This window comes from Vanacampus margaritifer, chromosome 20 (genome assembly GCF_051991255.1).
Source record: "Vanacampus margaritifer isolate UIUO_Vmar chromosome 20, RoL_Vmar_1.0, whole genome shotgun sequence".
NCBI classification, from domain to species: domain Eukaryota; kingdom Metazoa; phylum Chordata; class Actinopteri; order Syngnathiformes; family Syngnathidae; genus Vanacampus; species Vanacampus margaritifer.
In genome coordinates, this window is record NC_135451.1 from 15,455,757 (window position 1) to 15,465,684 (window position 9,928).

The 9,928-nt window shown below is 44.1% G+C and overlaps 1 protein-coding gene across 2 annotated transcripts in view; it reads left to right on the forward strand.

Moving 5' to 3' along the window:
• LOC144040137 (melanoma receptor tyrosine-protein kinase-like) overlaps positions 1-9,749 on the forward strand; it is a 24,306-nt gene extending 14,557 nt beyond the window's left edge. For both annotated transcript variants that reach the window (XM_077554001.1, XM_077554002.1), the window contains 24 exons: positions 712-846; positions 912-980; positions 1,049-1,167; positions 1,234-1,375; positions 1,451-1,564; positions 1,642-1,768; positions 2,170-2,243; positions 3,136-3,226; positions 3,306-3,505; positions 3,603-3,735; positions 3,815-3,905; positions 4,638-4,795; positions 4,894-4,926; positions 5,022-5,166; positions 5,294-5,416; positions 5,492-5,590; positions 6,268-6,453; positions 6,528-6,683; positions 6,760-6,835; positions 6,909-7,055; positions 7,773-7,870; positions 8,260-8,403; positions 8,479-8,569; positions 8,672-9,749. In XM_077554001.1, coding sequence (XP_077410127.1) covers positions 712-846; positions 912-980; positions 1,049-1,167; positions 1,234-1,375; positions 1,451-1,564; positions 1,642-1,768; positions 2,170-2,243; positions 3,136-3,226; positions 3,306-3,505; positions 3,603-3,735; positions 3,815-3,905; positions 4,638-4,795; positions 4,894-4,926; positions 5,022-5,166; positions 5,294-5,416; positions 5,492-5,590; positions 6,268-6,453; positions 6,528-6,683; positions 6,760-6,835; positions 6,909-7,055; positions 7,773-7,870; positions 8,260-8,403; positions 8,479-8,569; positions 8,672-9,000 — 3,080 coding nt within the window. In that variant the 3' untranslated portion in view covers positions 9,001-9,749. The remainder of the gene's footprint in view (positions 1-711; positions 847-911; positions 981-1,048; positions 1,168-1,233; positions 1,376-1,450; positions 1,565-1,641; positions 1,769-2,169; positions 2,244-3,135; positions 3,227-3,305; positions 3,506-3,602; positions 3,736-3,814; positions 3,906-4,637; positions 4,796-4,893; positions 4,927-5,021; positions 5,167-5,293; positions 5,417-5,491; positions 5,591-6,267; positions 6,454-6,527; positions 6,684-6,759; positions 6,836-6,908; positions 7,056-7,772; positions 7,871-8,259; positions 8,404-8,478; positions 8,570-8,671) is intronic.
• Positions 9,750-9,928: the final 179 nt, after the last annotated feature.

Here is a 9,928-nt window from a genome sequence, read left to right on the forward strand (position 1 = left end):
TCGTTTTAGCCTTTGATAATTATTTATTGTTTGAACCTTTGAGATGATTTTAAATGTGATTTTAAGTGTATTTATTTAACCCACTGAACTGTATATATTACTGGATAGCCGATAGCACATACACGCACGACCGTGCAAGCCGTTGAAGCCACAAGGGCGGCCATCTTACCCCTCCCATCTCGCGAGCTGACGAAACCATTTTTTTAACAAGTGTACGGTATGTGCTGCTTTGAACACCCCCTTTTTCTTTAATCGCTCAGTTCCTTAGACCCAAATATTCGATTTAGCAATATTACTAATATTATATATATGTATATTAGATTTGGCAGATTTGTCTTTTGTTGAATTAGAGGTATAATTATTTAATTAAAAAATATAGAAGTTTCCTCGTGTAAACATCATGAGGCAGATCAAATATACATGTATTTAAGGCAAGTTGTAAAATGTCTGAAGTCCTTTTGTTGATGTTTAACAAATTTAAAACATCATAAATCATGCTGTTTCTACTAAGTACTGTCTCAAATGTTCTCCAATTTCAATACTGTAAATGTATAGAATCGTATGCTGAGAAACGTTTCTTGGGAGTGGTAATATGGCGGCCTCGCGGCTTCAAAAGTCTTGGCCTATCAGCTATCCAGCAATATACTGTATACAGATCAGTAGGACCCAGATTCTGAACGGTTCTGGTTAACTTGTTGAATGGCCGTTCAGAGATCCTTCGAGGAGGAGTGAAGATGAGCCACAATCCTTTGCTGTGTAACGTCGACTCCATCCAGTGGTGGGACGTGGTGGACAAAAGCAGCAATCCCCGCATGCTTTTCAAGTGGGACGACTTTGCACGCAAATGTACGTCACCTTGTTGCCGGCTTTTCGTTGCCGCCAAGTTGTTTGATTGCGTGTCTTTTCTCCAGGCGAGCCCTGCCATCCCACCTGCGTCAACGCCTCATGCTGGGCGGCCGGGCCGGAACACTGCCAGAAATGTAAACGTATTTGCGCACTTTTTGTAAGTGGGGAATTTTTTTTCTATGTCATGATGCTCTCGGTGCAGTCACCAAGTGGTCGTGCGCCGAGCAGTGCAGCCGAAGGTGCCGCGGCCCCAAACCCAGCGACTGCTGCAACGAGCACTGCGCGGCGGGCTGCAGCGGCCCGCGGGCCACCGACTGCCTGGTCAGTGCCACACCGCCGCATCCTCGGCTCAGCTCGGGTGCCACGTGACCGCGCTTTTATTTTCAGGCGTGCCGGCTGTTCAACGACGACGGCACCTGCAAAGACGCGTGTCCTCCCGAGAAGCTGTACGACCTCAAGACGCATCAAGTCATCAGCAACCCGAACGCCAAGTTCACCTACGGCGCCACCTGCGTCAAGGCTTGTCCACGTAAGGCACGGCCTCACGCGTTGCGCACGCCTGTGGACGCAAACAGTCTGTAAACATTTGTGTGTGTGTGTGCAGGCAACTACGTAGTGACGGGAGGTTCGTGCGTGCGCACGTGCGGCGCCGGCATGTTCGAGGTGGACGACAACGGCGTGCAGCGATGTCGGACCTGTGAGGGGGCCTGTCCGAAAGGTACCGAGCAGCAAAACAAACAAACAAAAAAAAAAATCCGCCTGAGCATGGACAGTGTTGTATTTGTGCTCTTGCAGCGTGCGACGGTGTGGGCGTGGGCGATCTCGTTAAAACCATCGCCATCAACGCCTCCAACATCGAGTCCTTCCAGAATTGCACCAAGATCAACGGCGACATCTTCCTCATCGAGACCTCCTTCAAAGGGTCCGTCCGCAACCACGACAACAAGCAGGCGCAGCCGTTTGCATTAGCGGTTAGCATGAGCAGTTAGCATTTGCTAGCGTCTACAAAAAGTTAAACGGAGGCAGCTGCGCTTCCTGTTAGTTGTTCAAGAGGTTTTACCTTAATTAAAAAACTTCTTCCGTTCTAGATTTTAAGTTAGAGTACAATTCTTTATTGTATAGAGGTGTCAAATCAAGGTCGAGAAAGTAAAAACAGTTTGGGTCTAGTCACAGGTGCTCATCATCGACCTTCAGGTAAACGAGCTCCTCTGGCAAGGTTTTTACTTTCTGAACCTGGATTTGCCACCTCTGCCGGTAAATGGACGCAGACATCCTGGAGGAAGGTCACTTCCTGCTATAACGACTTCTGATTGGTCCGTGCAGAGACGCCCACGACAAGATCCCGCCCATGGACCCGGCCAAGCTGGAATACTTCCGAACCGTCAAGGAAATCACAGGTAGCTGAAAAACTGGATTGTGCCAGTTTGTCTGGGGCACTTTGGCAGTCCGCGGTTCGAATCTGGTGCCAGCATATTTGCCGGATTTAGGGCTGCTCGATTATGAAAAAAATTAATTTAAATTAATTTGGTAATAATTGAAATCACAATTAATACAATCATTTGTTTTTTGGTACAAAACAAGAAAATGTTTAAATATGTAAAAAAAATATTAAGACACATACATTTCTATAATTATGCAAGTTCCTTTTAGGACAAACAAGATTTATGAAATTAGTCATTTTAAAATAAAAAAGCTACAAATATATACATTTAAACAACTCAAAATTAGTATTAACCAAATGTATCATATTAAATAGTAAATACAAGACATTTTGAGTATTTTTTTCTCCATTAAAACCCTGACGTATATGATCTGACACATGCATTGCACGGATAATCCATTAGAGGGCAGTGTCACCCAGCTGACGGCTTTTCCAGCGACCTGGGAAAGGAGAGAGAGAGACACTTATTAATAGTCAGAATTTTTTTCTTCTGATTATTGAAAATACTAATATGTTTGATATGTCTGCTTATTATTATATGTTATAAATGTACGGATTTAAAGCATTGTGACCGGATGTATCAAATATGACAAAAATCAAAAGTCATTTGTTGAAGTTGATTTTCGAAGAAGAAAATAAAGACTAATAAATACTCTATTTACAAAGAATATGAATTTTCTCTCATATGGTTCGGGCTTTATAGGGTTATTAATCTTTTATTTTTGTTTATGATTACGGTGATTATGGAGTGTATTAATTGAAATTACAATTGAATTTGGATTCATTGCACAGCCTGAGCCGGATTCTGTGGAGACGAGCATGAAAACTTGTTAGCTTGACCTTTCCAGGATTCCTGCTGATCCAGGCGTGGCCCGAGAACCTGACGTCGCTCTCCGTCTTTGAGAACCTGGAGATCATCCGCGGGAGAACCACGCGAGCGTAAGCAGCCGGCGCGGGCAAGTCGGCGCCGATCAGAGCCTCGCGTCCGACCTCGCCTTTTCTCCTCACGTGTCGTCAGGCAACACAGCCTGGCCGTGGTGAGGGCCCACAACCTTCGCTGGCTGGGTCTGCGTTCCCTGAGGGAGGTCAGCGCCGGAAGGGTGATCCTCAGGGACAACCCTCAGCTCTGCTACACACATCGCGACCAGTGGACTCGCCTCTTCCGCTCCCCTGACCAAACCATCACGCTGAGAAACGTGGCGTCGCCGCAACTGTGCCGTGCGTTCATCGTCGTCATTTCCAGCTGACGTTTAACGTGACAGCCATGAAGGAGATGTGAACGAATGGATAAACCTGGTTGCGGTTGTCATTGCAGAAGAGCAGAACCGCACGTGCGACCCGCAGTGCTCCCAAGAAGGCTGCTGGGGGCCCGGGCCCACCATGTGCGTCTCCTGCCAACACTTGGACCGTAGGGGGCGCTGCGTGGCCTCGTGCAACCTGCTGCACGGGTAGGACCGGTCCGTGACCTTTGCCGCTGTCAATCAAATAGGCGCTTACCCTGCCGATGTGCCGTCCGCGTGTGCGCAGGGAGCCCAGGGAGGTGGCGCTGAACGGCAGCTGTGTGGAGTGTCACCCCGAGTGTCTCGCCATGGACGGCGCGTCCACTTGCCGAGCCGAGGTCACACACTCGTAAAGTTGACGTTTTTAAACGTTTCCGTGTTGCGTGCCACAGTTTGAAATGCAATCGCGCAGGAACGTTCGGAACGCACAGATGAGGAGATGCATTTTAGCGTACATATATGTTAAATGGCAAAAAAATATTTGCCAGTGGAGGTGTGGCATTTTCTTAAAAAAAAAAAAAAAAGCTGTATATTTTGCTGATTTAAAAAAAAAAAAATATATATATATATATATATATATTTATTTTTTTAGGTATATTTTCAAGAAAAATAAGTATATTATACAAATAAAAAAAATCTGGAAAAAGTAGTAAATTTTGAAGCAAAATAATTGTAGTTTGTATGTGCATGTACCGATACCAGATATCGGTATTTGGTCGATACCACGCCTTATTTCAACGTATCAGCATTGGCCGCTATCTTGTGTTTTTTTTTTTTTTATTAATTAAAAAGTTGATTTTACATAAATGTTTTTGAGGACAATTTGGATATTTTTGAAATAATAAGTTAACAAATTTAAATGATTAAATTATGAATGAATGAATAAATAAATTTAATTAAATTTAATTTAATAAATGCAAATTAAAATTTCAAATAAAAAAATTGTCAATAAAAAAAAAAAAAGATTTTGCATTTCCAAGCAAATATTCAATACTAAAATATATATTTTCAAGAAAATAAATCATCATCATTGTACCAAGTTGTGTAACTTGGCGTGGTGTGTCGTGCAGGGTCCCGATCAATGTTCCCGGTGCGCCCACGTCCAAGATGGCCCCCACTGTGTGCCGCGCTGCCCTCACGGCGTGATGGGAGACGGCGACATGACCGTCTGGAAATACGCCGACGCCGAAGGCCGCTGCAAGTCGTGCCACCAAAACTGCACTGAGGGGTAATGCGAATAATAAATTTGGGTTACATTCCAAAACACGTTCACGAAATCGACGATGACTTGAAATGTGACGTTCGTGTGTGTGTGTTTGTATGCAGGTGCACGGGACCGGGACTGTCGGGATGCTACGGGTAGCGTGATGACGACATGCGCGACACGCCTTGCGGCATATGTGACAGGAAGAAAAGTTTCAAAGTGTTTTTTTTTTTTTGTTTTGTGTCCTCAGCGCTGCTAGGCACTCCACTCTGGCGGTGGGTGTGGTTAGCGGACTACTGCTCGTCGTCATCCTGTCGCTGGTCGTCTTTGTGTTGCTGCGGCGGCGCCAAATCAAAAGGAAGAGGACCACGCGGCGCCTCCTGCAGGAGAGAGAGGTACTACAGTGGTGGGCAAAATATGGCCTGGCATTCCACATGCAGCCTGTTACGTGATAAATTCATTTAATGTGTGTGTGTGTGTGTGTGTGTGTGTGCGTGCGTGCGTGCGTGCGTGTGTGTGTAGCTGGTGGAGCCGTTAACCCCCAGCGGCGAGGCCCCCAACCAGGCAATGCTGAGGATGCTGAAGGAGACGGAACTGAAAAAGATCCGGGTTCTGGGCTCCGGAGCCTTCGGAACCGTCTTCAAAGTAAGACGCAGCAATGTCACAGGTTAGCCGTTAGCATATTAGCAGTCAGCGTAAGCGAGCGTTGTCGCCTTTCAGGGTCTGTGGATCCCTGACGGCGAGGACGTGAAGATCCCGGTGGCCATTAAAGTCCTCCGAGAGGCCACATCACCGAAAGCCAACAAGGAAATCCTAGACGTAAGACTTTTTTCTGCTTATATGTCATCTTTCGTTTCTTCTTCTACCTTCCTTCTTCTTCTGTCTTTTTCTTACTGTACAATGTAGTAGATTATACATTTTGGCGAGCTAGCCAGAAGGCTTCTTTGACGCCTGTCTCGGGGGAATTTGGGTGTCATGTTGAGTTTTTATTTATTTATTTAATTATTATTATTATTATTATTTTTTTATAATTATAATTATTATTATTTTTTTATTATTTATTCATTTTTACTATTTATTAAAAAAATATATATATATATATTGAAACTCTGCTTTGGGCGTTATCTTGAGTTTTATTCATTATTATTTTTGTATTATTTATTATTTGAATTATTATTATTATTATTATTATTGAAAAAATATTTTATTTTTATTTATTTTTATTTTATTTATTTATTGAAACTCTACTTTGGGAGTTTTATTTATTTATTTATTTTTTATTAAAAAAAAATATTTTTAATGATTTATTTGTATTATTATTTTTTTTTTTATATTGAAACTCTGCTTTGGGTGTCACCTTGAGTTTTTACCTCTTGTAATTAACGTGTGACATCATGATGAACTGCCCAACAGAAAAAGATGAATCAGCTACAATAGGCCCAAATACTACAAACAGCAAGTCAGTTTGCGAGCGTTTGACGGCATTTCGCTCGCAGGAGGCGTACGTGATGGCGAGCGTGGACCACCCCCACGTGTGCCGCCTGCTGGGAATCTGCCTGACGTCGTCGGTGCAGCTGGTGACGCAGCTGATGGCGTACGGCTGCCTGCTGGACTACGTGCGGCAGCACCGAGAACGCGTGGGCGCTCAGTGGCTGCTCAACTGGTGCGTCCAGATCGCCAAGGTAGCAGCAGCCTCGCACCCGAACTGCCGGCTTTCCTTCAGAGCCTCGGGGTGACGGACGAACTCTTTTGGTAGGGTATGAGCTACCTGGAAGAGCGCCACCTGGTGCATCGAGATCTGGCGGCCAGGAACGTGTTGGTGAAAGCGCCCAATCATGTCACGATCACCGATTTCGGCCTCGCCAAACTTCTGACGGCCGACGAGAAAGAATACCACGCGGACGGAGGAAAAGTGTGTGATGCTAAGCTGGGCTAACACTTCCAGTCTTCCCTTCCCCACCTGTGAATTCTACTTCCTGTTTCTTCAGGTTCCGATCAAGTGGATGGCCTTAGAGTCCATCCTCCAGTGGACGTACACCCACAAGAGCGACGTTTGGAGTTACGGTAAGTTGCCTTCCGCCCCCCCCCAACCGACTTCCCCCAGATGTCAATCAAATCAATCCGACGCCCCCTACAGGCGTGACTACATGGGAGTTGATGACGTTTGGGTCCAAGCCGTACGACGGCATCCCGGCCGGCGAGGTTGCGTCCCTTCTGGAGCGCGGCGAACGCCTGCCGCAACCGCCCATCTGCACCATCGACGTCTACATGCTCATGGTCAAGTGTAAGCAGGACGCTTGGCAAAAGTATTTGAGTACAAGTACAGATACTAGTGTAAAAAAAAAAAAAAAAAGACTACTTCAAATAGAGTTTTCCTCTTTTATTAACTTACATAGTGTTCATCCCAAGAAGAAGAAAAAAAAACCCTTAGTTCTCACATTTCTTTCTTTAAACCAAGTGCTAGCTAGCATTAGCTCGACTTATGTTTTTGTAAAGCATTGTATTTCAATGTCATGTTTATGGAGGACCAAAACTGCCAGAATTTAAAATGAATAAATAAATTAATAAAAGTAAAAATAAAAACGGATATAAAAAAAATATAATTCAAAATTAAATACAAAAAAATATGTAAATGGTAATAAATACACCCAAAACATTTATATACCGTACCATAAATAAACAAAAGTAAAAATAAATACAAAAATAAAAATTGAGATTCAAAAAATAAATATAAAAATAAATGTGTAAATAAATACAAAAATACATGTATAAATATAATTAAATTTCAATAAATAAAAATGCTCTGCTCTCACATTTATTCATTTGATGCTGCAGACGCTCTGTCAGAACAAAATGTTATTCAAATGAGGGGGCGGTCCTAAGCGTGCCTTGGGTTGCAAACTGCCTTTCAATGGTCGAGTGAGCGGGTCAGCGAAAGAGGAAGTCTTGCCAACACTGCTAGGCGGAAACTTGATGGTGTGTGCGTTTTGTACGTCCTCAGGTTGGATGATCGACCCGTCCAGTCGGCCGAGCTTCCGGGAACTCATCGTGGAGTTTTCCAAGATGGCGCGGGACCCCAGCAAGTACCTGGTCCTGCAGGTAGGTTAGCTTTAGCCTTAGCCATTAGCCTAGATAAGTCAACCTTTGCTGTTAGCGAGGGGTACGGACCACCAGAATGTTTAGAAATACCGATATTAGTACAGTGGTGCCTTGAGTTACAAGTTCAATTTGTTCTTTGACAAAGCAAAACACTCCTATCTCAAATCATGGAAATGCCTGCAAAAAACACTCTTTTATATTATACTTTATAAAAACTACACTGTAATCTCATTAAATGGAATGTCAAGAATGAAACCGTTTCTGGTAGCATGTAAATGACATTTTGCATTATGTGTTAGCATTAAGCTAAGTGTACGAGCTTTAAATGGAGTTCACTGCCACCAAACAGCACGCTTTTTTTTTTGTTTTGTTTTCATTTTGTCTGCCAGTGCGCGCCGCCCAGCCCGTCCGACAGCAGGTTGTACTCGCGCCTGCTCAGCTCGGACGACGCCGATGACGTGGTGGACGCCGAGAAGTACCTGCTACCCTACAAAGGCTCCGGTAACCATAGCGACCATCCCTGCGGCGCCGCGGTATGGACTTTTCTTTTCCGTCTATATGTATGGCGCCATGACGCGGCTGTGACGCCTCCTTTTGTGCGTCCGCAGGCTCATCCTGTGCGAGCCAACAGTGTCGCCATGCGCTACATCAGCGACCCCACTGGAAACATGCTCGACAAATACCACCCAGCTGGACACGGTAAACATTTTTTTTGCGGGGTTTGGAACAAATTAATGGCATTTGACTTGATGGAAAGATGATTTGCGCATTGACCAACGTTTGAACAAATGTTTGCCGCAGAATACGTGAACCAGGCTGAGGGCGGCGGCGGCGGCGGCGGTAGCGGGCGTTCAGACTTCCACAACCCCAACTACGAAGACTCCAGTCCATTTTTGGGAGCCGCCTTGCCACCCTTCCCGCATGAAAACGGAAAGTTCCGCCCCCGAGTCCAAGAGGGACCCGAATACTTGAACACAGCACAAAACTCGCTGCCCCGCGCCGCCAGCCTGGACAACCCTGACTACCGGGCCGACTTCCTGCCCGGGCCTGAGCCGCCCGACGATCTGTCCACCGCTCAGAACCATGAGTATCTGGGCTTGACCGCGTCACTGCAGACCTCCACCTGCTAGGGGGCGCTGCTCCCTCAACACTGCAACATTGACTTCATGAGCATCTCACACGTTTTTTTTTTTTTATCTCTGAAGTGAATTCAAGAACACTAGTGAACAAAAGGAGAGAAAAAAGACGAAGACTCATTCAAGTCTTGATGAGCCACATACACGCATGTTCTTTGAACACGTTTGTAGATGAATGTTGACCACCCACTGCTCTTTTATGTTGTTTTAGCGTGTAGTGTTTTATTTTTAATTTGTGTAAAATTGTCATTGTTGGTGTTAGGAATAAGCATGTGTTAAAATGTTTGTTTTTAAACTTTGACTCGATGAAGAGTTTCACTTTTCAACCCGTGCACAGATCAGTTAGACGCAATTGAGCTTCTGCTCATGGTGTGGCGCTGTAATGCAGCACAAACCAAACAACACTGGACAGTCATTGAAATTATTGCTACATTCAAGACACGATTACCGTCAAATAAATAATAGAAAATCTGAGAGGAGATGCTTAACTCTCCCCCCCCCCACTATATTTTATGCTAACTAAGTAAACCAAATATTGACATACAGGTTGTATTGAAAACATGGAGACTACATTTACAACAATCAATGACAAACGATTTTGATGTCTGTTTTTCATACCTAAGTATAGTTTAGCATATCTGTAAGCACCAAACCAATGCACTTTTTTTCCTGATGCAGCTACCAATAATGTAACTATATGTTACTGTCATAATAATAATAAAAAATGAACAATGGGACTATAATATTCAGCAGGTACTCACACTGTATTTTACACACACCAACTTTATTTATAGAACACCAACTCTTTATATGTAAAGATTCATGCGTAGGAAAGGAAGTACTGATTCGAATCATTTACTTAAGTAAAAATGACTACTGAAATGTAAACACACAAATTAGTTTTCCCTCTTCTGTAACATAC